This window comes from Myiozetetes cayanensis, unplaced genomic scaffold (genome assembly GCF_022539395.1).
Source record: "Myiozetetes cayanensis isolate MyiCay16 unplaced genomic scaffold, myiCay2020 scf18, whole genome shotgun sequence".
NCBI classification, from domain to species: Eukaryota; Metazoa; Chordata; class Aves; order Passeriformes; family Tyrannidae; genus Myiozetetes; species Myiozetetes cayanensis.
Genome location: NW_026087389.1, coordinates 7,560,381 through 7,588,364, shown reverse-complemented (window position 1 = coordinate 7,588,364; position 27,984 = coordinate 7,560,381). Strand labels below are relative to the sequence as shown.

Sequence of the window (27,984 nt, the reverse complement as noted above, 5' to 3'; positions counted from 1 at the left end):
CTGGCAGAAGAGGTCATCTCCTTTGCCATGGCACATGTGTTTAGGTATCATTGCAAGTGATTTTTCTTGGTTCAGAGTTTATATTGGGAAAGAGAATGTGAGAATCTGCCCTGAATTGGGTATTTTAAACATGATTTTTAAAGCTTGGGAAGAAAAATCTCAACTCTTTATAGCTGGGAAGGGGATGATGTATTTTTCCCACAGCATGTGAGTGCCATCTAGTGTTGTGCTTCCCCACCCGGCCCCTTCCATGGCAACACCTTGAAAAGTGTTTTTGTTTCAGCAGCTGTGAGGGGGCTGTGCACACTCCACTCTTTGAGTGGATGGGCTGGGTTTGCACCTGGATTTGGTCTGCCCAGCAGAAGTTTGGGGTTTGGTGCTGCTGCAAGCAGAGGCTGTGTTTTTCCCCCTGGTTAAGCTGTTCCTATGTTGATGTCCCCACTCACTTGAGTGTGGGTGAAAAATGACTTGTGCCTCCATGCTACAGGCAGGGTTAGGAAGGCAGGGCTTTTGGAGGCTGGCTGGGGGCCCAAGGCCATCAAGAACCACTCTTTCCTGTGCTAGCAATACACTACTGGCAAACAGGTGAGCATCTCTTGAAGGAAAATACATAGGAAGAGGAGTATAAAATAATTTCTGTCATATGTAAAAATGTACTAAGTTACGAGGAGGATACTTACTGACCCAATAGTGTTACATTTCAAGAGGTTTCAACTCTTTCCAGGGCCAGCAGAGTACACTGGGGTGTTAACCCCTTACAGCAGGAGGGTGTGGATCAGGTCGACTGGACTTCTTAATGTTCCAGTGTAGAGCTCTTAAGTCACGAAGTTAAAGTGTATGTACGATGTCAGGACTGAAAATAAATCGAGAACTAAGCAGCCTGCCTGCAGAGAATGGATTCTCTCACTTTACTCAGGAGAGCAGAAAGCAGCTGCAGGTGGTATTAAATCCCATTGGTCTCACTGGATTGCACTCTAAGCTGTTACTGTAGGCAAGGGCATTAAAGAAAAAAACCTGGCTCTTAGAGCGAGACACAGTTCTTCCTGTCTGTTTTCTCTTGGTTATTTAGGAGAGTTTCATCTTTTTTCCTTCTGTGTTTCAGCTTGCAGCACTCCCCCAGTCAACATGAAAGTGCAGCCTGTGAACAGGACGGCATTACTGGTAACCTGGAACCAACCAGAAACCATCTACCACCCTCCAATCATGAACTATATGATCTCATATAGCTGGGCTAAAAATGAAGATGAAAAGGAGAAGACTTTCACCAAGGACAGTGACAAGGACCTGGTAAAAGCACAGCATCAAACCCAGACATATGTATCAAGCTATCCTTACATTGTTATTTTCTTTGTAGAAGGAGGTAGAGGAGGAAAGCAGTTGTTCCCTTATAGACAGGCTAGTGTTTGACTTGTGATGAATTGCTATTTAAATGTTCAGCATTAGTTGAATGCTGCCAAACAGGCTACCCCAAACACTGGAGTGTGAATTTATAGTTTATGTGAGTGCATAAAGGACTAAATCTGCAGGCACTTTTTCATAAACTGTGGCTGAGAAGCAGCTGGCTCAGGAAATGTTCAGGCTCTGACTATTACAGATTTTCATATTAAAAGTCCAATCCCCCCCAAAATCTGTTCCTGAGTTCAGGCTTTTCACTGTGCACAGCCCCTTGCAGTCTCTGGAGCAGTTTCTGTAAGGGCTGCCAGAGGCAGGAGTGCACAGTCAGGGCTAGAAGATTATTGTGGAGTGGCCCTGTACAAGCACTGCCTGCATCTGGCAGTGTGAGAAAAAGAGGGAAGAGCAAGACAGTTCCAGCACAGATGGAAACACTGCTCTATCTCCTCCATTTAGGATTTCATCTGCTTGTCATTCTTGTCTAAGTGGAAGCAAGTATTGTACTGGTCCTTAACATTCTCTGCATATAAAATCAAAGTGACATATTCAGGTTTGAAAGGCCTCCATTTATTGTTAATCAAAGAAAGCCTCTAGAATAATGAAATCAGTAATTGTATATGCACATGAAAAATGCAGCAGCACAGTGTTATTCCTAATGACTGTTACCATTTTTTTTTCAAATACACAGTCCTCTGGGCCCATTCAATCAGTTATACAATAATACTTCTCTTATTCCCTTAGATGAAGATTCTTTTACTTCATTTCCATTTATATTTTCAATTTCCCCACTAGACATTGTTATCTGGGTCACATTAGGGAACAATCTGCCTCACAAAATCAGAAAGGAACCTATTGAAAGGCACCCAAGGTTATGATGTATTGTAACCTCTCTCTTGCCATAATTTCACACTCTTAAGGGAGATTTTTTTTAATCAGGTATAAGGAAGAAAGCCTTAATCAGCAAAAATGAGGTTTGCATCATGAAAGCATCCTGTTTTATGTAAAAGAAATAATTAAAAGTGCAGAGGATGTGACGGAGTGATAGTTTGGAAAGATTGCAGTGAGACCCTGTGCTGTTCAGCAGAGCTTGGAGGTTAAGAAAGTAATGACAGTTTAGTCCATTTTAGGGGCAAGAGAAGAAGGAAACCCTTTTTCAGAAGAAAGTGCAAATTTGTTTTCTGGCAGATACAGTTGGGCTGTCCCATCTTGAATCAGAGCTAGGCAGTGTTTAGCTAAGGACACCACAGGTATTTCCAGTGGCCCACACAGCTACTGCTGTGAACCTATGTGGTTGTGAACTAAGGCAATACAGAAGAGTTTCTGGAAAGCATCAGAGCAGTCTCTCAGGTCTAGGAGTAAGCAGGGATATCCCAGCCCAGGGTGCTGAGCCATCATGTTGTACAGTACACCAGCATCAAATTGCCATAGCCAGTTGGTTGCAAAATAAAGTCAGTTTGAACATGCAGTGACTTTTCGGGGGTTATCCCATGTTTGAACATACAGTTTGGGACATGGATCTCCACCTATAAAAATCTTATTTTAGTTCCTGTAAGGTTGAATGACTTGAACTTTAATTTTTTCTGAGGAAAGCAGAGACTTTCAGGCATGAAGACTGACATGAGAATAGATGTGGCACATGTTCATTTCTTTCTCTTGGGCAGAGTCTGGGTGCATCCCTTTGGCCTTGGGCCTTGCCCTCTTCCAAGGGACCAGTGAATATTTCTGGGTTTAGAAATACAGTTTGTCTTACATGGCATAAATGTCCTGTGTTAGCACAATGCTTTATATATTTCAAATTGATCGTGGACAGTACTGTGGGGGTAAAAAACTGAATAATATCTATTTTTTTTAAACAGAAGGCCATCATTAGCCATGTCTCACCTGACATCCTTTATCTGTTCAGAGTTCAAGCAGTTTGCCGAAATGAAATGCGTAGTGACTTTAGCCAGACTATGCTCTTCCAAGGTAACAAACCCACATACCTATTTTTATATTAAACAATTGTTTGTTTTGTATTTTCTTTTCACAGTGTAGTATGGTGTGAAATGATTTCAGAAGATGTTTGAGTGCATGTAGACAATACTAATTTCAAATTGTGGCCAGTGACTTGATCTGAATCCCATTTCTAGTGATGAGGGTTTGTCTGCACCTCTCTGCTGGCAGGGTTTGTCAGGTTTTAGGAGAATTCAGAGCTTTTCTTGGTACTAGTTTTTTCAAGCAAATTCGTCAGAGACTGCTTATACATCAGAGGCACAGCTATAACAGAATGTGAGATCAGTCCTACCTTGACAACCACACGTGGAGACATTCAGGTTTTACCATGCATGCAACCTCAGTGATTTCCAAAACATACATATTTAAAGGAAATCAAAAGTACTAGATGCTAAGCTGTCCTTTGTCATGAATTTTCTTTTAAGTTTATTGGAGAAATCTGGTAGTGTTGAGATTTGGTAGAAGAATTTGAAGTTTTTAGAGCTTTTATTAAGTGCTGAAGTTTTGCTCCTTCCTGGGAATTTATTACTACGTTTTTTATTAAGTAGGGCAAAATTTGCCTCTGCTGAGAGCATTCCCTCCCACTCCAGCTTACGGATATGTAAATCCTGTAATGGGCAACAGAAGAATGAAGCAAGCAGAGAGTTAAAAATTTAAATCTTTAAGATGAAGAAAGGAGCTGTCACTTGGATCTGATGCTGTGTAGGGAACAAAATAATAGAGACGTTTTTCTGTGTCATTTTTGGAAAATTGGGCGGGGGGGGCAAGTTAATCCTACTCTGTTAGCATGTAGTATCTGAAGGATATCAATCAGTGGACACAGTTTACTTCTGTGGTGCCCTGCCACAGTGTTATCAGCATTGCAGGGACAGCAGGGGTCAGACAAGAAGTGTCCTATCCAACCTACATCTCATATGTAGCTCTCTGTTCTTAGTACCTCAACACAGTGTTTTGGATTTGACTGTAAGTGCCAGGCAGAAGTCAGAAACTGGTATTTTGCTGATTATTACCTCTTTCAGCAGATGACAGAATGAAAAAATTCTTTGAAATTTGACCATGATACCTGTTTAATCACAGTTAGGAGTAAGTCATTATTGACAGCTTTGCTGGATGTTTTTGGGGCATTCTAGCCCACTGTTCAAAGCAGTGGAAGTGATTCATGCATCTGCAATGGGAGTAGATGATGTGATTCCTTCCACATGTCCCCAAAAAGGATCTGCTGTTCTAATCTCTGGCTGTACCCAAAATCTAACCTAGAAAATTAATCCATTTGAGCTTTCAAAACATTATTCAGAGCTTGATTATGGTTGTAGTTGAGATATATAGCCATAAATAATGATAAGGACAGGAAAAACTATTATCATCAGCTACTCACTTCCTGTGTAAGCCAGGATGTTTCATCCAGTTTGAGATTGAAGGAGAGAGTGTGTTTTCTGACAGTGCACCTAAACTGGCATTGCTGGGCCTAAGTAATTAAAGTCAAGCAAGTCTGTCTTTAGGCACATGTACAAAGTAAGGTGAGTAATGCCAAGCTGAGTTGCTCTTGCTCCAGACTGAGACCTGCATCTGTGTTTTGTAGCAGCATGTTCAGCAGTTGCTCAGCAGTTGTATCGCTGCCTCCCTTCCCAACCCACTGACACACTGCTCTTCTTCCTCCCTCAGCTAACACCACTCGAATTTTCGAGGGGACCAGAATTGTGAAGACAGGAGTGGTAAGTCGTGGATTTGGGGAGCTGGGATTTGGGGACATTCCCACCAGGTGGCAGCACGGTGTTGGAAATCTGCGGCAGGACCCAGCTCTCCTGGGGAGGGGGGTGTTCAGACCCACCGCAGAAGGATTTATAACAGGCAATATATTTCCAATATGAAATATTGGAAGGGGTTTGGTTTTCTAGCTTCATGCTCTGAGAGGCTTTGACTACTGAAGAATCGAGTGTTAAAAAAAAAAAATCTTTCCAAATCTATGTTCAACCCATTTAGAGGGAATTTGTAATCTTAATGATGACTGTGGAAATAAATTGAATTTCTTTTGTTAACTGTATGACCAGAAGTGTAAGCACCAGGAATAAGGCCTCACACACATCATCCTTACTCTTCCCATGCTCTAAGGATACCTGTTATTATGTGAATAAAGCCTCAACAATCTCTTTGTTTGAATTTTAATTCACAAGTCACTGAAGCCAACTTTTGTGTTCCAGAATCAGAAATGCTGGTATATTTGCAGTAAAACTGGAATACACTGTTTCCATATTGAAAGCATCTTAATAGTTTATTTAACATAAACTATCCATAACCTGAAGTTCTTGGCGTTCAGTGTACTGAATTATTCCATCAAATTTATGGGCTGGATTCACAGTACTGAACTTACTCTAAGTACATTGCTTCTGGTTTTATTCTGTTCCAGTTTGATATGTTCCCTAGTAAGCAAATAACACTTACAAAGCTTGCATTTGAATGATTAATGTTTGTTTAATGATGTATAGAGGTATTCTAGACATATAAAATCTGCTGTCAAATTTTAATACTCAGTCCAGCTTTGAGACTGTTCATGCCAGTGAAAAGCAAATCTCACAGTGCCGCAGGGATTCACATTGATAAGTATCTGAAAGTTTAGATGCTTATTTAAAGTTTTGGCTTGAAATCTCTAAAGCACGGCTTTTCATCTGAGATCTCAGGTTCTCTGTGATTGCAGCTGGTCAAAAATAACGTGAGAAAGCAGCCTTTCTTGGTTTGCTGCAGCATTTCAATTACATGGCCCAACTGAACCTGGGAATTGCAGAGAGATGCAGAAATACTGTGAAGTTATACGTTTCAGTTTCAGAAATTAACACTTTACTTTTTTAAAAACTGTTCAGTAGCACCTATTTAACCCTTGTTTGTACTCATCTGGTGTGTACCTTTCCAGCCAATGGTCCTCTCTGTCTTGAATTCTGTAACGTGAGACATTTTCCACTAAATCAGAGAGGGTGGTCAGGTTGTCCAGGCAGAACTGCTGGCTCAGCTCTTCCACAGAATTATTCCTCATCTTTAGTCAATTCGGTGTCAGACTCTTCAGTGTCTTTTTCCACATTCAGGAAGGGGAATGACTAGTTCCTTATGTATAGACCAAGGTTTAGATCTTTATGTATATATCAAAGGCTTTTATTTCCAGTAGAGCACATGTGTGCACAGAGACCTGCATGCAAGCATGTGTGCACTGGGTTGACATTCGAATAACAGTGGCAGGGTGCAGAGGATGCAAAGTCCATAGCTCATTCCCTGCTTCCTCTCAGCTCCCTGAGAGAAGTGGGCAGTGTCAGGCCTGGCTTTGGGTCACTGGTGGTGGCCAGGGAGGGTTGTGGTTGTAGAAAACCGAGTCTATACATGAGTGCTGCAGCCTGGTGGTCCTGGCAGAGGTAGTGGTGGCTTGCTGAAGGGCTTCTGATGCTCTCCAAGTGCTTCATGACTGCCCAGCTGGCCGTGCTGCTGCTCTTTTCTACCTCCCTGCAGCATCAGTCCTTAGGGGAATAATGCTGATGGGTAAATTAATGTAATAAAAATAGTACCATTTGAGGGCCTCACAATGTGTGTGGGAAGACCCAGGGTTCCTTGTCAGAACAGACCCACCAGCCATGGATGCTCGCGTTGGCAGCACAGCCATTATTTTGAGACAGTCCTTATGTAACACTGTATTTTTAAACTTCTGTATTCTGAGGATTAAAGCACTGTGAGTAATGCAGCTAAACTCATTAAACTCCTTTACATTCTCCTCACCCCTGAGAGGAAACGTTACTCACAAGTCAGCGGTGACGTGGGTGGAGAAGGTCCCGATGTAAAACAAAGATAAGGATAAAGAGGGTTTTGATGATGGTGTGGTAAATTCAGGGAGATTTCTTCACTTTGTGGTTTGCTGGTAGCTCTTTGGCTTGTCCTGTCCTGGCTCAGCCCTGCATCCAGCTGGTGGGAGTCTGGCTTTAAGAGAACAGCAACCAGAATGGCACATGTGTGGAAAGGGAGGGAAAAGCAAAAGAAAAATGACCCCAGGTAGCATGTTGGGCCCCTGCTGATGTTCTCTGCTGTGTTTTCTTCCCCTCTGCTGCCGGTGACCTCCTCAAGCCCACGGCATCTCCTGCCTCCTCAGCCGACATGGCTCCCATCAGCTCCGGCTCCTCCACCTGGACCTCCTCGGGGCTCCCTTTCTCCTTCGTGTCCATGGCCACAGGGATGGGGCCTTCCTCCAGCGGCAGCCAGGCCACCGTGGCCTCAGTGGTGACCAGCACCTTGCTGGCAGGGCTGGGCTTCAGCGGTGGAGGCATCTCCTCCTTCCCCAGCAGCGTCTGGCCCACCCGGCTGCCCACGGCGGCCGCCCCCAGCAAACAGGCGGGACGGCCCGTGGTGGCCACCACCGAGGCCGCCGCCGCCTCCCCAGGGCCGGAGCGGGACTCGGCACTGACCAAGGATGGCGAGGGAGCTGAGGAGGGGGAGAAGGATGAAAAGAGTGAAAGTGAGGACGGGGAGCGGGAGCACGAGGAAGAGGAAGAGAAGGATGCTGAGAAGAAGGAGAGAAACAGGGCGACGGCAGCCGGGGAGGCGCGCAATAGCACGGAGCCCGGCGTGGCCGTGGCTTCCCCCAACCGGACTGCTGAGGAAGAAGGAAATAAAACCATATCGGGTGAAGAGCCAAACCAAAACGTTGCCCCCGCGGCTGGAGGTCCCGAGGAGGAGAACTTGGATGAAGCCAGCACTCAGCCCCAGCCGCTCCCTTCCACCCAAGTGCCACCAGCGTTCACCGATGAACTGTACCCGGGCAAGATCCCAAGAAGACCAGAGACTACAAGAAAACCTCCTCCAAAGGAGGACAGGTTTCCAGAGGAATACCCCTCAGATAACAAATTCATCACCATTAATCCAGGTGAGTGACCTCCAGGGAAAACTGGTTTTACCAGCATAAGAGTGTTGGAAAAGGACACAATCCAAATTCCTTACTGATTTCCAGGAGATAAAACATTTTTGTGGTGCCTGACTTCATCCAGTGGGCAGGTTGTCAGAGGACCCAATCCACAAATTGTTACTGGTGGGTAGCAGAGGGGAAAGGAACATAATTTTCTTTTACTGGGACAGATTCATGGTCCTTTTTACTTACTACAAAAGAAAATTTGCAAAAATGTTAACCCCCAATGTGCTGCGTCAAGAATTTTGTTTAAAAGAAAAAGAGAGAGGAATGCAGTGAACCATAGCTGGAAAATTAATTTGGAAGAGCGGCTGCTGTGCCAAACTGGTGTTTCATAGGAAATTTGCTATATATGCTGCAAGCTAATTTATTTTATCTGCAGGATTCTCCCTGATTGGGCTTTGAGATATTCTCCCAAATATGGGAACATTGCTGCTTTATTTCTCACCACAAAACCTACATGCTCTGATCTTCCAAAACAAGGCACGTTTTGCACTGGAGTTCTTTTTTTTTTCCTGTGGAAAGGAAAAATCTTAGCCAGGCAGTGTTCACATATTGTCTGTTTGTCCTGATGAGAATTGCCAGTGCTCCTGTGCACACCAGCTCTGGGTTTATGTACCAACTCCACAGTACTCAGCAAATACAAGCTTTTGGAAGCCTGCCCAGGTGATCTGCATGTGCACCAAGCCCAGTCTGGCCTATGGAAACAGGAATCTCATGGTGCTACCAAAGTGTGGAATGTCCACACGTGTTTCTGTTCGGGGAGCTCCAAGCACTGGTGAGGAAAACTGCAAGGAGCAAATGGAGCACATATGTGTGGATTTATTTGCAGAGTAAATACTGGGATTTAGATATGGTGACAAGTTTATATGAGTGATTATGTGTATTACCACCAGCATTTATGAGATAGTGCACTTTTTTTGTTCGGCGTGGGTTTTTTTACTCTTATTGTTTATTTTGGTAATCTTGGAGTGTTTTGTAATTTTCTTTTTCCATCAAAGCTGCTCTAGAGTACTGTGAAAAAACCTTGCATATTTATTTTTCCCTACACTGATAAACACAAAAATGCAGATATTGTGCACTCAGTTATAACTCGGAACCAATTTAACAAACAAAGCTTAATCCAATCTTTAATAACATTTGTTACAGAAATGCTGACCTGACTCTAACGCGGTGAATCATAACTGTTCTGTAAGAGATCAGATTAACAATGCAGAAGACAAGAAACTTGCACCCAAATTGTGCTGATTTTTTTGAAAACAGTGCTGTTTTTCTTACTTCTCAACTGGAAATCTTCAAAATTCAGTGCTCCCACTGAACATGGTCTGAGATGCCTGTCAGGAAGCTTTCAATGTGCCACTTTCTGTCAGGAAGGAGGGAACTTTTCAATATTAGGAGTAAGCATTCAGCACCAGTTAGGTTCAAAGCCCAGCAATTCAATCTGCATGGATAAACCTGCTTCTAAAATAGTTCTTCCTGCATTTGGCTTCCCTTTTTCTCATGTGCCAGTTTCTTGTATGGCCCAAGTACAATGTTTCTTATATAAGACCTAGAAAGGATCTCATGGCTTGTTCTCACCCTAAAAAATTTAAAAAAAAAGATGAGTAGTTGGCCTTAATTCTTAACTTGCGACAAAGAGATTGCTAATAATTCCGTAGTGAAGATAAGATAAAAATACTAAAATCAATGAGATGGGAAAATATTTTTAATATTGCTAAGAAATACTAGCTATAGTGAATTATATCCCCTTAGTCTGTCTCTTTTTAGCATGCAGAGAACTATTGTTGAAAGTGGTCCAGTACAGCTTTGCCTCCTACTAGACAGCCTCTTTTAGAGCTTTGCTCACTTCCAGGCTTGATGGCTTGAAGTCACTGTGCCTGAAGACTACAACAAAGACAATCAGTTTTGAAAGTACCCTGCAAATTAGGTTTTCTGTACCTATATATGGAGGAAGGATAACTTACTGTGATCACTGTGTCTTTAAAAAGTGGCTTCCATGTGTAGGAAACTATATCTGAAATAATCAGCACATGTTTGATGGGGAAAAAGATGAGTGAGAGTTGCCTGTTTATTGCAAATTAGTTAAATTGCAGTTAAACCTCTGGTGAACTACCCAAGATGAGGAGAAGGAACTGTGCCATTTTTCAGCTTCTCAGGCAAGCCTCTCCCAGATCCCTCAGTGTCCTGAAAAGGACACTCAACAGCAAAAGGGCTGGGAATGGCTATTCAGAGATGAAGAAGGACCCATTTGTGCCGGTTTCTTGAAGTAGGAGCTCATTCCCTATCTATGACCTCCAGGTGAAAAAATTTAGGTTGGTCATAAACCTGGTGAGTCCCTGTCCAGACTTTGGGAAAGGCTAATTTTTAGTGAGAACATTTTGAGGTGTTTCTTACTGGCTTTGGAATGGAGTCTCTCAGTCTGAATCTCTTTGTACCATGTGTGAGAATCTTGTCCTTCAAAGTCTCTTCAGACAAGTCCTTCTTTTCTTTTTATCTTGAACCACCAGGCTTTGATAGATGAGATCTAACTAGCCTGGAATTTGCCCAAATATTTCACTAAATGTGTCCAAATAGGGCCTGTCTGGCCTGTTGGGAGTGCTGCCCCTGTGAGAAGAATCCAGGAGAAGGAGCTTTCTTCCAGGCTCGATCTAGGTTACCAAAGACACAGACTGGTGAATTAGACTAGCACAAAGCCTAAGACTAGTTGATTCAGCTTAATTGTTTTCCACAGTAGTATGGAAATTTTCAATTTATACAGACAGACCTGACCTCCCTCATGCCAGTTGAGTTCAGTGAAACTGCAGCCGTAGCAAGACCTTATCTATGAGAAATGGCTTTAAAGGTTTTCCGTAACAAGGTAAATCTGAAATCAAGACAAGTGAAGCCAAAAAGGCATTGTCAGAAGTGTCTGAAAGGGTTTTTGAGCATCAGGACAGTTAAAGAGTGTTGAGACCACATCCAAAGTGAGCAAAAAGCACCCTTGCAGTTTACTGTGTCTCACTGTGAGGGCAGAAACATTTTTGGGTGCATTTTTTCTCACAGAAAGCAGGTTTTAAAAAGCTGTCAAGGTTTCAAAACTGTTTTTGTGAGTAGAAAGTTTAATCATTTTAAAGAGTAGAAAATTGTTTCATAACAATGTACACTTGTAAAATTAATTATATAGCATCAAATTAGCAGTTGTAAGGAGATAACTGAATGGGGAAGTACTCATGAGTGTGGATGATTAGAGGAGAACAGGGAACTCATGAGAAATTACAGGGAAAGTGCAAGGCCAATTAGTACAGCAAGGCTCATTTTCTTTTAGTGCTTATTTCACACACACATACACACACCTCTCCTGAGGCCATGTCATTATTTTCCAAATGGCATTGGCCTCTTCTTGTCTGGTGGTACCAGCCAGGGCTGATGATTTTCTTCTGTCACCGAATGCTTGCTTGCATTCTCCTCTTTCATTTTCCTGATCATCCTTTTTCTCTGTTTTGGTGCCCACATTAGACTAATTGTACCTTTGATCTGCAACTGTTACACACACAGCTGCTCAGCATTGTCCGTGACTCTGAAACCTGAAAATTAGAAAAACAGCAATTAGAATGATACCCTATGGGCAGAGGGGGGGTTGGGGGGGAATGGGGAGGGGAAAAAAAAAAAAAAAAAAAAAAAAGCAAGGGAAAAAAATGAAAACCTGGATGATTCAGTTTCACCAGGCTAGAGAAGATACAACCCCACAGAATTTTGGTTGATTGTGCCAGACAGTTAAACAGATCCTTTGTTTTTGACAGAAGATAACGACTAGGCTGTTGTGGGCAAAGGAACATCTGTCCAGTTGGGACTTCTGCCTGAGTGGTGAGCAGGGACTGAGAACAGAAGCATAGGTTTGGCTCTTCATCCAAATTTCAGCCAGGTTCTCCATCCCTCAGTGCTCACCCACTTCTTCTGAGTTCCTCCCACGAGGGGGCTTTGTAGAGATAGAGATGATGTGCAGGGTTAAATTTCAAGCCTGGTGTATGCCTTTAACAGAGACTGAATTTTGGGTTTTAGAGCAGTCTTTGCCAGGTCTGAGGTTACAATAGCCTTTTGGGAATAACCTCATTAAGATAATTAAACATCTGTGTAATTCTTTCTTCTCCATACGCAGCGAGGATTATTAAGCTGTGTTTTCGTGTAGCACTTGAGCCATTTTCACACAGGATCACAGAGTGGATAAGGTTGGGAGGGACCACTGAAGTCAGCTAGTCCAGCCTCACTGCTCAGGAAGGGAGCACATTACTCAGGATTGTGCCCCGACAGCTTTTAAATATCTTCAAAGATTCACATTGCAGCTTACAGGAGGAAACAGCAGAATGGCTTGAAAATAAAATAATTGAGTTATTTCATGTCTGCAAACTATGAATTTCAGACATATGAGTAAATATGATTGGCATCTGTTTACAAAGCAGTGAAAAGCCATGTTTGGCTGTGCACAGCCTGTAATTGTGAGCATTGCAGGAATGCATTTAAAGAAATAGGAAAAAAATAGCTGCACAATGACATGAGCTTGTATCAAAGGTAATATATTTTTTAAAAAACATGGTTTTGTTTTGCCTTTTCATCGTTTAATAATATGGCAAATACTATTTTTCAGAATTATTTAATACCTTTGTATAAGTCCATAACTTCATTTATTCAAAGGAAAGATGAGCAAGTGGACTGTCTTTTAAGAGGCCATGTGGTCTGAGGCAGTTCAGCAGCAGGGCTTTTCTTTGGTTAATGGTATCTGTAATGGTACAACAAACAGAACTTTGTCCTGGCAGTTTGTGCAATGATGAGGAATGATAAAAGTAGATAGGTTATATAGTACAGCTATGGTTGCTTATTATAGCAAGCAGTGTTACTTAAGGGAAATAAACATGTTTCTTTTCTCAGGAACCAATTACCAAGAATCCACAGGAAAAAAAGTACATTTCACAAGTGGCAGAAGCCTCTGTCTTACCTTGACCTTTGTGCAAGAGTTGCACTGCCAGAGCTTCCCTCGCTGCCTGACGCCATCCAATACTCCCTGTGCCAGGGCTCATCCATCCAGTGCCTGGGTGGAACTGCTGAATGGGTGGTTCACAGAAGTTACGGATTTTTCCAGACGCAGGAGTAGATTTAGCAGTGCCAGGGCTTGTATCATGTGGGACCTCCTGAAACAGATATACTGTAATAATTTTTATTCCTTCCTACTGGGATGAATTCCAAGCCAGTAAAAGGCAAACTGAATTAATTCAACGAAGGCATATGCCACTGGAAACTGTTTACATTTCTTAGCAAAAATGGAGTTTCCTAGTCCATTTTTTAAGCTTGCCACCACCAAGTACAGCTTGTGGTGGGCACCATTACAAGGATATGCTGTTTGTTTAAGCTCTCTCTTATTTAAGCAGTGGAAAACACCTAAGACTTTTTCTTCAAAACCAGCACAGGAACTGTGTCTTTTTTTCTGAAGCACATCACTGCTTGGGCATTCCCAACTGGAATTTCAGGGCCAGCCATCAGCGTGCAGGAATGGCATTTGCTATTCTGGCACTCTGCACACTTTCTTATCCTCACATCTGTGGTACTGGAAGTTGGCAGGGGCAGATAAGTGTGTTCTCCACAACAGACTGAGTAAGAGGAGCATCGTGAGCACTGCAGAATTTAATGGTGTGCACTGGGACTCCAGCCCATGCTGTGCTTACAATGGAATTTAATTTTCTTCCCATGCAAACAGAAACATATGTTTTTGTGTTGAAAGATGTGGAGGTGAAACTAAACAGAGTACTGTCTTTGGAGAGAACTGAAGCAACACCCTAATGGACGTAAGGTGGTAGGACTACTTGGCTCTCCTATGAAGTTTTATTGCATCACGTGGTTTTTTTTTTTTGCTTTGTCCCTTTTACCATTCTGATTAGACTTATTTCACAGGCTTACTTTTCCCATGCTGATAAATGATTTGAAATGCACTGGTAAAAACTGATGCCTCAAGACTTACAATTTTGTAAGTTTGGCAAATACAGAGAATAAGCCTTTGCTTTAATTTTGGGGTTGGTTTTTTTTTTCCTTACTCTTCTTAGTCAAGGAAATCAGAGATGTTCAATCAAAGTGCACATTCAGTTCCCCCAAACACCCCTCTTATTAGCACCTCATTTAGACTGCTTGCTAAAGGGCATTACCTCTATCAGCCTAGTTCTTAAAACTAGAAAGATTTCTTGCTGGGCTTGCAGCAGCCTGCAGCCTTGCTCTGTTTTCAGCAGTCAGGCAAAAGCATTTACAATTAACCTTTACTTCCACGTTAGTTGAATTTTACTCCTGCCTACCGAGGAGTATAATCTAAATGCTATTAAAATAGAGTATGACTTCATATTATGTGACATCTGGTGACTTCCAATTATCTGTGTTTTGCCTGCCTATGGTGAAAAGGCAATTACGTTCTTCTGGTAGGATTTGCAGCAGTTTCAGAAGATATGATAATGCAATACTGAACAAGGGCAAGGAATCATGTTGGTAAGGAAAGACTCACATAGGCTAAAAGTAGAAGTCAAGTGTGCATGTTTCAATCCTCAAAATCTGAAGCTGTTTATACTAATCCTTTTCCATTATGTCCTGTTGGCAGGTATTGATCAGATACTGCCTGTTTGTTAGGAAACATGAATAAGATAGAGAATCCGCTGCTGCATTTTTCTTCTATCATTCTGTCTAAAACAATTTATTCATCGAGTCTACACGAATTTGCACAAATTAGGTGTCTTTTGAAATACATTGGTACAGTGTCTATGCTCATTGGCTCCAGTACTTGCAGAAGCTCTAGATATTCATCTTCTATATGATACAATCATTTTAATGAGATGTCATGCAAAAAGTGAAGCAGAGTTACTCGGCTAGATCTCAGGATATTGACGAACTTTAATTTCGTTCAAAAGCTGTGGCATAATGATTTCTTCTGTCGGTTACAACACATCCTATTCATTCATTCATCCACCCATCTTGACAATCCATATGCTAAAAAGTGCTTTCGTATGCAGGAACCCACCAGATTGTGACAATTCTGCAAATGATGTGACATGACACCCAACATGTTGAGGATTTTTTATTTTAAGATAGTTACCAAGAAATTTATTTCTGAAGCAAAGTATTACACTGAGCTTTGCAAACAGGGCTGTCCTGTAGTATTGAGAAACAGAGTGCATTTATCTGCAAACACTGATGACGGAGCACAGCGTTTACTTAGTTGCCGTGGTGAAATGGCTCAGTGGGGTACTCCACATCTGATAATAGGTGCTTGCACAAAAGAGTCCTAAAAGTGTCTATGAGACCGTAATTACAGGCAGTAGTAAAATCCAAGCCATATGTGGCAATAAACACCATACTTCTGTGCTCTCATGTCTCAGACTGAAGACAAATGGAGTCCCACCCTGCAGTTAGAGGATCTCTGCTCTGTTTACTCTTACCATGTAAAATGGATAAGCTATTTGTTTTGTTTACACGGTTTTCCGTGCAGTAATTCTTTTTTCCATTCAGTGACTGGTTTTCTTATTTGTTTAACACACAGCTGGCAAGAACAGCTCCAGCATGGCCACGAGACCTTCTCCTGGTAAGATGGAATGGATCATCCCACTCATTGTGGTCTCAGCACTGACCTTTGTGTGCCTCATTCTCCTCATCGCTGTGCTTGTCTACTGGAGGTGAGCCTGTTTCCTTATCACTGGAAACTGATTATGATTTAAAACACATTTCAGGTGCTGTTTTTAATATGACCCTGTGTTTTTTATTTTTGTGGTGATAGATGCATTAGATAACTCTCTGGATGCTAGAACACCTTTGCTGGCTAACTGTTCAGCTGCCTTAAATATTGATTTTTGTGTCATGAAAATGGGCTTGGTAGGGCTCTAGTAATGGTAGAGCCAACAGCAATGGCGACAAATATTTTCACAATTAGTGCCTCCAAAGTAGCTCTAAACAGTTATCTTTGTCTTGGCCTTCAGGAAAAGTTGTTGTGGCAGAAAAGCCCAGTGAGACTGGCCTTGGTTCCATGGGTGTCCTTACTACAAACCTCCTGTGTAATCTTAAGCAATTCTTTCCTTCCTTTGACTGTGCTTCAAGTAAGGGGACTAAGCTTGTTTCACATTCCGTAGGGATGCTCTGAGTCAGAGTTCTTTAGCACTGGTGAGGTGTTCAGAAGTGTAGCCTGCAAGGTCTTGAGAGTCAAGATTGCCTCACACCAGTGGACATTGCTTCAGTGGTGGAGACTAGGATTAGCATCAACAAACCCATCTCCATTTGATTTAGAGTAAATTAAAACCTGCAGCACCTGCTTAAGTCAGAACCAGAACCCAAAGACACCTCATTTGTCTGGAAGCTAAAATTAACCAGGGATTAGTCACATACAAGGTATTTAGGAATTATTTTATTAGATGGGACACAGGAAAGTAGCTTTGATGAGAAATACCAGCCCATTGATCATTATATTTGCAGAATCAATTAAAAAAGTACCAAGTCATTTTTCAGTGCACCCATTTCACTGACAATTAATTGGCCAAATTACTGAGGCTGAGAACATTTGAAATAATTAATAAATAGATGACAATAGCCTTATGAAAATCATTTCTATTAATATTTGCAAATAATTAACATCCTTGCAGTAAGACACTGAATAAAATTGCAGTGATATGTGCACACAGACTGAAATTAAAAAGCTTCTGAAGATCCCGTTGTAGTGTCCTGTGTTTCAATATGTATTTTCTTCATTTGAAAGACTAAACTTGGTCACATTCGCACCAGTCAAGCCCTGGAAGGATATGGTATATCCTGAAGCACTGTAATGAGGGGTTTGTAATATTTGGCTCATGTGGATACAAAATGCTCTTCTACAGAGAAAATGTTTTGAAATGCAATGCTAACAGCTATTATCTAGAGGAATATTGGTACCTCTCACTGTTTGCAAAACATTTCCATTTCTTTGCAATTTCACTAATGGATCAAGAGAAATAATTGCAAAATTAGTGTTCAATGTGCTCAAAGAGTAACAGTACCATCCTTGAGAAGATATTAAAGTTGGGAGGTACTGGTTTAATGACCAACAGTTAGAGACTAACTTTTGATAAATATTAGTTTCTGTTGTAGAAATATTTTACTCTAGTAAAATTAAGGTATGTTAATTAAATTTAAATATATCTTCAAAATTCCTAACCATCCACCTCATAACATTTTATTTGCTTCGCAATAGCCAACACACACAGATAAATCAAGGAAGATAAGTCAACAAAGACTTTAGCTGAAACCAAATTATTTTTGCAATAGTGTTTGGGTTTTTTTACATGTGGACAATAGTTGTTTCTTATCTGCTCTCCATAGCATGCATCAATAGTTAACATTCATCAGTGGGTTTGGTAAAACTATGAGTTTCTAATTAATACCCTTAAGATCAGTAGATCAGGTTTTTTGCCAAAAATTGATACTAAAAAAGGTGGAGGTTAAAAATTAATGTAGAATGGAAATTATGTCATGTAGCAGGCAAAGGTTTTTGATAAATACAAAGCAACAAATTGAGAAACAATAATCAAACTTGAGAACACATGTGTACTAGCTTCAAAATAAAGTGTATCTATCTTCTTACTTCTGAGGATTTTTAACAAATGCAGGGAGTGTATTAAAAATGTGTTTTATGATAAATCAACAAGCAACTAGAACACAGATTGTCCACAGTAACATTGTGCAAACCATGTCACTGGAGCGGCAACACAGCATTTCATGTGCCCTTTGCAGTGTGATTGCCTTTCCTTAGGAAAAAATAAAATGTTTATCTCTGACAGTGTTTTAAAGTAAGGAAAAAAGAGATTCTCAAACACTGCAGAGTCTAATTTAGAAGTTTGAAAGGAACAGTGATTCGGATTTTCAGGAAGAAATACTTTGCTTGAAATGCAATGGGCAACATATGGAATAATTTGCTAAATAACACCATCAAAGCAAATGGCATGAAAACGAGTTTGAGACAGATATTTCAGTAAGGGAAACATGGTATTGAAGTGCACAGCAGAGAAACACTTGATGAAAGGATAACCCTCAAGGGGACAGGCGTGCTGGACCATGGGGTCTTTTCTTGCACAGCAGTTCTTTGTTTTGGTGTGAGAAAAAGCATTACAAAACAAAACCCAGAGAACTAGAAAAAGCAGAAGAGACATAGTTACCCTTTGGCAATACATTTTGAGGGTAAAACAAATGATATTTTCACTTTCGCGTTTCTGAGCATTTGTGGAATTAGATGATTTGAGACCAGAGGTGACATAAGCAGAACAATGAAGCAGAGAGAAGCCTTCTGCTTGTTTCCCTCGCATCAGTGCCCTATTATCCAGGGACCGAAATAAGGAGTCAGGGAAGTTTCTTGTGAAGGTCTGGCAAAGCATTTATCTCTGTTTGGACTCTTCGTAGCTCATTCCATAATACATCAAAAAATAAGTTTTGTGAAGATGACTTGCTGTAAGGAAGCTTCATTTTCTGTTCCCTTTATTTGAACAGGAGAGTGATAGGAAACAGTCATTGTTTGATGAAGCTTTTCCTTTTTTTATCTGCTGAGCTTCCATGCTGGGTTCATTAGAGACTCCTTGTAATTGAATATATTTGGAAATGATCTGTGCCGTTTCTGAACGACACTCCCTTATTTGCAGAGGTAATTTGCTGTTCTCAGTCCCTTTTCCACATGGATCTTGGACAAATGGTGAAAGAACATGAGTGATGTTTAAGAGAAAGGGTCACTTCCATCTTTTTCACATGGTGGCCGTCTCACTAATGAAAAGGGATGGGAATTTGCAGGCAAGCAGCAGCTCTGAATTACTTTTCTACTAAAGTTTCCTGAATTCAGTACTTTTAATGGCACTGCTGCGCAAAGAGGGATGTGTGATTTTTAAGTTGGTAGAGTGGAAAATAAACTAGGTCAGCATAATGAAGCTGCAAAAATTGCACTGCCTTTTATCCCAGAAAAATGAGGAGAGCACAATCACAGGGTGACCAGGAGCCTTGACATCCGAGGGGGCTGGGTGGCAGTTGGGCTTCCTGGGCAGGAGGGACAATGACGGCTGTAGTTTCACTTTGCTTCTGCACATCTTTGATTCCTCTTGAGGAAAAGCTGGCCTGGCTGATCCTGGAGCTGTCACGGGCATGATGAAGGGGACTGTTGCTCCCAGGACCTCTAGAGCTTGAAACTGATTTCTTTTAGCATCTAGTTGAGAATTTGAGTCTTAGCAGACAGAAAAGATGAGGAGACCAGATCCTTGTTTTACTCACCATATGGATTCACCATTCGCTTCTGCAGTGGCACAATGGTACTTTTTCTGCTTTCTTTCCTTACATACTGGTTCCTGAATTTGTGTGCTGTAAGGACAACCACTGAGTATTCTTGAGAACCATTCACTGGGATTTTAGGATCTTTGCTGGAGCACTGCTAGCTTGTCTAGAGCCCGTTAAAACGTGGGCATTGAGAGGTACAGTTTCCCAAGCACATTATTTTTGCATTTCTGGGCATTTGTTTTGCATCTGTGATTTTATACCCAGACTCACTATCATGAGATCTTTCTGCAGTTCTTCAAGGTCAGTTTAAAATTTTACTTGGGTTGTCTTAAGTCTTTGCCACTGTTACTCTCACAGCCTTTTCTGCGAGCTCCGAGAACTGCAGAGTGTGTTGGGTAGTGACCTCCAAACTATTTAAGGATTGAGTGTGACTTCAGTTTTTTGTAACAAGGCGAGTTCCTATGGTATGCTGAGCCGTAATATGGCTTGAAACATGTCTTTTCTAGAACTTCCACTACATTCTGTTGCAAATTGAACAAGTCCTGAGTATTGACACTTAGGGGTAAACCCAGGGTCAGTGTCACTTTCTTTTTCACAGAGGTGCAGGAGGGTGACTAGAGCTGGGAAATCAACTGAAATACTTTCATACACAATAAGTTCTGTCATTTTGGGGGGAAAAAAACATATTTTAGGAGGAAGTGGTGACCTTCCACTGTTTGTTTTCCATTCTGATTTTTAATCTAAACACTACAGTCCTATAGACTATGGTTTCAAAGGGAAAAAATAAGCAGAGAATATTAAGAAGCAATTAAGATTTTAGAGTTTAGCCAACAGCAACTTTTAAATGGGAACTAAATTATAGCCATTTCTCATTTTCAGCTAAGAGGAAGAAATTAATTCATGGCTATAGCTGGAGAGTTTTCTTTTTCTTTCTTTTAAGCAGATACCATAATTCACCTTGAATTATTGCCACCATCAACATCGTGATCCTAAAGACAAAGCGGGAATATTGTATTGCATTTCTTATTAAATCAAGCTGTTTATACAGTGCTAATATGTTTACATTCAGGAGGGATTTTTGGAACAACACAGCTGCTGCCTTTCAAAGAGCAAGCAAGCTTGCGTTGCTTGTTTTATAGTCATGCGTGTATATGAGACAGCTTGGGAAAAAGATGTCTTTAATTTTCCTTAGGCAAAACCCTATAGAATTTAGTAGACAGTAAGAGTTTTCTTATGTTTTCGTTAAGCATCCTGTCAAATTGAACAGAGTCCTTGGGATGCACCCTGTGACAGAGCCTTGCGCTTCTCTGGCAGTGCCTTTCTGTGCAGAAGAAATTACACTGAGCACCAGGAGATGCAGGGTCTTTTTCTGACTCAGTTATTGATTTTCTGTGTGACCTGGGGCCAAGTCATTTACGGGTGGAGAGTATTGTTGTTGAACTTGGTGGCAAAGACCTCACTGGGAGCAAGCTCAGGTGTTCAGTATTTCAGCATCTGAGTTCTGACACTGGCAAAATAGCACTGAAGAAGGTTGGTCAGCCATATTTGTAAATCAACTTGTAATATAGAAATGAAAGCTGCAACATAAGCCCAAGAACTCTTGTATTTACAATGTCCAGTAACCATGCCTTGGAAAACTACCTTTTGATGTGAAATTCCAGGGAACTTGCACAGCTCCTTAGCTAAGACAGTGTTAAAACCTAATTGGGGGAGAAAAATAACTTATGCCTGTAGCAGGTTGTAAAAAGTGCTGAAATTGTTATTCGAACCTATCTCTAGGTTTTATTTTATGAGTATATAATGTGTTGTTCATCTACTGTACTGATTGGGAAAGGAACTTTGCAAATTTACAGACCATTGTAAAATTGTTTGCTTACGATGATAAAAGCTTCTTTCAGCTTACTCTGTAAGCTTACTCTGTGATTCTGCTCATTTCTCACTCATGGAGGATGCTAGGTGGTGACACTTTCTGAGACCCTGGGTATTAATTTTAGGAATGCCTCGGGTACAGTTGCATGAGTATTTATTTCAGCAATAGCAGTTCATGTGGCATTCTCTGTTCCTGCCCTTGCTCTGCCCTCTGTGACCCCAATGCAAATGTTTGTACAACCATGTGAGGAGCTGGATTGTGAAATAATCCATGGTAAAAAAAAAAAAAAGAAGAGAGGGGCTTTCTTGTCCTGATTTAAACCAGATTAGCTCCCAGTCTGGTTCATGGAGTAACCAGATAGAGCTGTACCAGCCTAACTGAGGGACCAGAACAAGGCAGGAATGAAGAGGATGGATGGGGATGTTCACTCCAACACTGCCCTCAGTGATGCCTGAGGATCACGTCGAGGTGCTTGTGCTCAGCTTAGGGATGGCTGTGCCCCAGAGCACAACTCGTGTCATCACAGGCAGAGAGGAGATTTAGCCGACAAGGGCAAGAGATGTCCTAAGACGGAAAGAGGCAACACCACACGGGAAACATGGAGGTGAGTGGCATACCTGAAGCTTCTTCCAACTTCAGTCTCTTTTTTAGTGCCCAGATGTGCCCTGCTCATATTGAACAGGGCTTGCCTTTCTTTTCCTCTGGGAATGGCCACATCTAGTCCCACATAATGACAAAGAGCCTCAGGTGGATGGAAATAGGGCAGCAATAGGCTTGCAAGTGGGATGCAGCCCAGCCTGACTCGGAGTCCTCTGATGTCCCTGACTCAACCCAGACAATGCAGGAAGAGCACTTCAGCTCGTATTGCAGAAAATCCAGGTTTTATGTGATTTTGACAGTACCAGAGGTAAAGGTGCTGAATCTTGGGCTCTTTTGTGTCCTGTATCTCAAACTGCTGTTCGTTTTCATTAAAAGAGAGCAGGCCTGTGATCAGTTCCCTCTTATCCCACACAGGGAACTGAGATCACCCTTTGTGCTGACTCAGGCAGTTCACTTTCAAGCCTGAAGCTTAGGGTAGCTGCCAGTTGCTTGTTCTATCTCTTGGTATCGTACTTTGAGCGCTCGTCACTCTTCAATTACGAGGAAAATCAATATGAAAACTCCTCTGACACAATCTGTGCTCCTTCATCCAGCAACATACAGCCTGGGGCAAGGGGCAGAGCCCACAGGTAGATCCACTAAGACCAAATCGTAGCGAGTCACTGCTGTTCCTCCCGTTGTCCCCTCGTGGGGTTTTGTCGTCTCCTCTTGCAGGGAGCAGAGCCTGGCTGTTCCCATCTTGTGGGATGTGGGGTTGGCTCCCTGCTGGAAAGGCTGAGGCAGGGGAGCTCAGGACCTGCACCCGCAGCCATCCCTTCCCAACTTCTTGCTCGTACCCATTTCCCAAATGGCTACTTTAGGGCCTTTCTGAAATCACAGGAGTTGTCAGTTGTTATAGTAACGGACCCCCTGCTGCTGAATTGGCCCCGAGATGCCCATTTGGGCTTTTGAACAGACTAACTCATGCTCATTAGACAAAAAAGAGAGAGAGACAGATTTGCAGATGGAAAGTTGCTTTTTAAGCGTGCTGGATGATCTGTTAAGAGCTTGACTGTGGAAAGGGGCATGTTCTCTCATTATATGCCTGTTACTTTTACACTCTCTTAATTAACTCTACTTTCACTTTTATCACAATCCAGAATTCTGCAAGATTCCCCTTTTCTCTCTGGTGAGGCCAGTAGTGAGTTGCTGCTTTACACACCAACATATTTTGTGTTGAGAAAAGAAAAGAACTTGGAGAAGCTTAAATGCAGATCAGTGGTGATTTCCAAAACTATCAGGATATTGAGAAAGCTCAGAAATAGTATTTTTAATACTAAGTATAGAGCATCAGGGGCCTTTGGCTTAAACTTAGAGCCTTGAAAGCATTTGAAAGACACAGTTTAGATGCATCATGTTTGAAGTGGATAATGTGAAGCTGATAAAAGAGCACATCTAAGATTTGGGGGAGGAGCAAAGGGAGGGTGCTAGCTTTGGAGGGAGTGAAAGGAAGATACAAATGGGCAGGAAAGAAACTGCAAAGGCAGCTTGCAGAGGACAACTGTGTCAGGAGACCCACAGGTTAGTGGGAAAAAAATCTGTTTGGAGTTTTCTTCCATCTGTTCTCCTACAGCAGGGAGCCTAAAAGTAGGGGAGAGTTAAGAGTACAACAATAATCTGCAGTTTGAAAACAGAACAGAGGAGAAGGGGCTGGTGTAGCTGCAGTTTGTTGCACCCATTGTGTGTTAGCTAAGGCACCATCCAAACTGCTCCTGTCTATACTGCCCTGTTGGCAGCACTGGGTGCCACTCTGGTGCCAAGGGCAAAGACCCTGTGAGCAAACACGCAGGGAGGCCAAATCAAGACATCCCTGGAGAGACTGGAAGTATTTTCATGCACAGGAGATAGGGAATGGTGATTGTTTGAAGAACCAAAATGTCATAGCTGTGAAACTACCTATCTCAGCACTGGCAGTTCTGGTGCCTGCTGGATTGTGATTATTTTAACAGTGCCTTTAAATGAGAACTGTTACTCTAAAAGTGTTTGTAGCATGTGGGTCAGTTGTGTGAACATCTTTCTGCAGGCACTTTTATGGATGTGGCCATTGAACTCAGTGGGAGCCTAGATCAGCATCACCTTTATTTTTAAAGATAATGTCAAGCATGCAATCGTGAGCCAAACAACAGGAGAAATACGTGCTTCAGGTGTGGAAGACTACAATTCAAAATATCATCTTGGTGACCTTGAAAACTCCCCAAACCAGAAAGTATACTTTTTTATTTGTTAAAAGACATGTCCCACGTCCCCAGAGCTGAGACACTGGCGCTGTGCTTTGCTCATGGCCCACCCCTAAGGAGGTGGAGTTTAGGCAAAAGTATTGGCAGCAAGTTGGAAAACTGCTGTTGACACCCTTTGTCCATACTTTGTTTAGAGGTGTAGCCAAATTTCCCCAACCTTTATAGAAATACTTTCTTCTGCAGAGAGAGCAGAGGAGAACAAGCAAGGGCAGCTGAGGTCAGGCAAGGAGGGATCTGCAGCACGGCTGCAATCGATCTTTGTGTTTCGTTTCTGTGGAACTAATTAAATGGATTAATTGCAGACATATTTTTTCTGGAAATACCTTTCCCAGTGCTGGTGTAACGGTAAGGTCTGGAAAAAAAAGAGCAAGATTTCATCTGTGCGGTTAATGGATTAAAGGTAGTAGTTTATAATGCAAAAGTTTGAATAAGTTTTAAATATCGAAATATTCTAATTAAGCTCCACTAAGAACAGGTTGGTAGGTGCTGAGAAATAGTATGCAATGAGGAGTGTGGCTTTTTTCATGACTAGAGTGGTAGAGGATGCCAGGCTGGAGGATACCATTGGCTTCTCGTAATCATCTATTAGGTCTTTTGTAAGCTACTGTACAGGAAACTTGTATACAACTTTAAAATTTTTGAACTCTGACTTGTAAAGCTCTGAGAGGTATTTTAAAAGAGAAACAAATTTCACAAATGCCTTTTGTGAAATTGAATCGCTTTACAAAAAAAAAAAAAAAAAGGACTCTTTCTTAAGAAAATGTATGCATTCTTTTTCTGTTCCCCTTCTCAGCTCAAAGAAACAATTTGTTTACTTGTCGTCATTTGATCTGTTGCTAGTTTATGTTTTCTATTGATCTTTTGCTAGTTAATATATTTTCTAATATCCTTAGTATGTAAGAGTATGTGTTAAAGTGTATACAGGTATCTCTGGAGTAGATTCGCTCTCATAAGTTGGTAGGTTCAGAGCTAGAGGAATGTTTCGGACAAACTGTGAATGAAATATCCTATAATACAACTAGATGTACCCTGAGGGAACAGTATACCTCTGCTGTGAAACTGTGAATTAACCACAGCAACCAGATAAATTATATTTTTTCTCTCTCCTTGTAACCATAAAATATAGCTATTGAAGGGCCCTGTGCTGTCCTAAGTCCCACAGCAGCATTTGGACTAACATTAGCACCAGCTATTTCACAGCAGGATGTGGTCTGAGTGTAAAATTATAGAGTAAGAATATTAAATCAATTCAGCAGTCTTAACTGCTTGGATAAATGCTGGGAATCTGCAGACTAGTAAAACAATAGCAAACAGGGGTGGGCTTCATTTTACTGTCCTTAAAACCTGTGCAATTTGGGAAAAACCAACACACAGCAATGCACAGCACATGTTGTGCTGCTATTACAAATGTTGCAAGTACGTGAATTCATTCAGTTTATTGGAGAACACTGAGTTTGTTAGTTTAAAAGAAAGCAGTTCCTCTATTGCCATGAACAGCATGTGTTTTACTCTACTGACTTACAGGTTAAAATCCATCTGAGTTCCAGCTTTTAAGCTGAAACAGGCGTAGGCAGCATGCCTGGGTCTCGATTGGTGGGTTGTTTCATGTTTTGGAAATCCTGTCTTTTCTAAAATAGAACAAAACTTTCTGAAATGTCCTAGAAATTGACTTTTATAAAGTAATAGAAATAAGCCCAATTTGAATTTTTAAAAGTATCGTTAATGTTTAAAAAGAAAAAAGAGAGAGAATAAATCAAAACATGTCTCACTAATGACAAACGTTCTGTTCCCTGGAGGCTCAAATTTGTTTTATGTTTTCTTTCTGATCAAATTATCGAGTTAAATGGATAGATTTCCGCACAGTGATTCACTCTCCAAAACCACTTTTTAACAACCATCAGAAAGTTTCCAGTGAGGGCTTGTAAAAATTCCTCAAATTTTGTAGCAGCATGAGTTTATCCCTCTCACCCCCGTGTTAAGGATGTTTTAGCTGTTATGGATGGAGGCGAGTTCTGTCGTTGCCGCAGGTTGGACTTGGGGCTGGGGTGGTGAATCCCTGTGGGTGGGGGCTTCTCCAAGTCACGTGTAAAGGGATGTCTTTCCTTTTGCACAGGCATGAGGCTGATGATCCAGGGGCTCCCCAGCTGTGGCAAATCCCTCACTAGTAGTGCCTGGAGATAGGAAATGGAGTTTTCCCCTGCTGGTGGATATTTGGCGTAAATGTGGGGTTTGAATGGGAGTGAGAGCACAGGCCTCTGCAAAACAGGGAGAGGGATGGCATCTCCTGAACCCCCCCTTACTGGAAGTTCCCAGTGAAAGGCAGAAAGAGGCGGTCCTCATACCTGGCATATTATTTTGATTTTGTTTTGCTTGTTAATAAAAGCTCGGGACATAAATGTACCAGAATGGTTAGTCTCTTCCTGATCATACAGCTCCTTATTTTTGAAGCATTCAGCTGCTATTTCAATCAGGGAGTAAATGGGTTGGCTTTGCAGTCTCTGAAAAGCATACTGCAAATGCTAGTTTTGTCAGTTAAGGCTGAATCTGGGCTTCTTATCCACAAAACCAACATTTACACAACAGCAAAAAAAGATTCTCCTGGCTCTGGTGTCATTACAGGCTCCGTACTCATTTGAATGAACTGATTTTTCACCACGTTCCTCGCTGTTATAGGTAGAAACAAGCCTTTTAACTTAAAAGGGCTTTTCCTACAATCTGTTTATTCTTCAGCAAGCTTTTCTGCAGGTTTTGCATGACAGAAGTTGAAGTCATGTTTTCTGCTAATACTTGGTCTCCCTATAACTACACAATCGTCCTCTGCCCTTGTTCTGCCGTAATTTTGGGGACCTGGAACGGAAAGGCAGAGAATGATTAACAACCTATCAAGCATCAAGGACATTTACTTGGTTTACATCTGTCAGAATTACTGTGGACATGTTTGTGATATTGAACAGTGTATAAACTCTATATTTATCAACAAGAATTCCTTATTAGAAAAAAAAATTAATCATAATTAATATTTAAATCACACCATTTGCATGCACAAATCACCATAGTTTGATTTGGATGATATTTAGTACTTAATCTATCTAGGTAAAGCAGTTTTATCTCTGTGGAGATCAATCCTAAAGAATAAAAAAAAAAAGAAAATATTTTTAAAACAATTTGAGCTAAGAAAGTATTCTCTTTTTTTCCTGTGACTGTGGAATCAAAGTTCCTGCTTTCTAAAGGAAAATATAGTCATTAGGAAATTTTCAAATGAAAATTAGCCTCTGTTGGTCTTCATTTTTATTTATGTCATTAAATGCAGTTTTTAATTAGCATATATATTATTCATGTTTCAATATAATCCATTTTATAAGTCCAAGTTCAAATATAAAAATCAAAATGGGCTTGATGCACCCTATTGTTCACATGCAAAGCAGTTAACATAGATGTAAAGATATGAGGTGAATTGAAATATTCATATTTCATAAGGATGCAGTCTACGTTTTCTGAAATTATGGCTTGAACTCTTATTTTTAACTTTTTCTCATTTGCATACATATTAGTCCCTGTTTAAATGATGTGTTAATTCTATTCATTAGACTTCAGTGAATGCTTCTAACTCTCCTGATAATCAAGCGCAGGTCCCTGGAAAGCAAATTATG

At 41.3% G+C, this 27,984-nt stretch overlaps 1 protein-coding gene and 1 long non-coding RNA gene across 2 annotated transcripts in view; one reads left to right on the top strand and one right to left on the bottom strand.

The window, feature by feature from the left end:
• PTPRG (protein tyrosine phosphatase receptor type G) overlaps nucleotides 1-27,984 on the top strand; it is a 395,341-nt gene that overhangs the window by 310,515 nt on the left and 56,842 nt on the right. The window contains exons 9-13 of the mRNA XM_050312873.1: nucleotides 1,103-1,287; nucleotides 3,249-3,357; nucleotides 5,047-5,096; nucleotides 7,480-8,275; nucleotides 15,858-15,990. Coding sequence (XP_050168830.1) covers nucleotides 1,103-1,287; nucleotides 3,249-3,357; nucleotides 5,047-5,096; nucleotides 7,480-8,275; nucleotides 15,858-15,990 — 1,273 coding nt within the window. The remainder of the gene's footprint in view (nucleotides 1-1,102; nucleotides 1,288-3,248; nucleotides 3,358-5,046; nucleotides 5,097-7,479; nucleotides 8,276-15,857; nucleotides 15,991-27,984) is intronic.
• LOC126638748 (uncharacterized) lies at nucleotides 10,896-13,422 on the bottom strand. Its single transcript, XR_007628680.1, has 4 exons — nucleotides 13,284-13,422; nucleotides 12,949-13,067; nucleotides 11,647-11,877; nucleotides 10,896-10,962 (listed from the first exon to the last, which is right to left on the bottom strand). It is a non-coding gene; the product is annotated as an uncharacterized LOC126638748 (long non-coding RNA).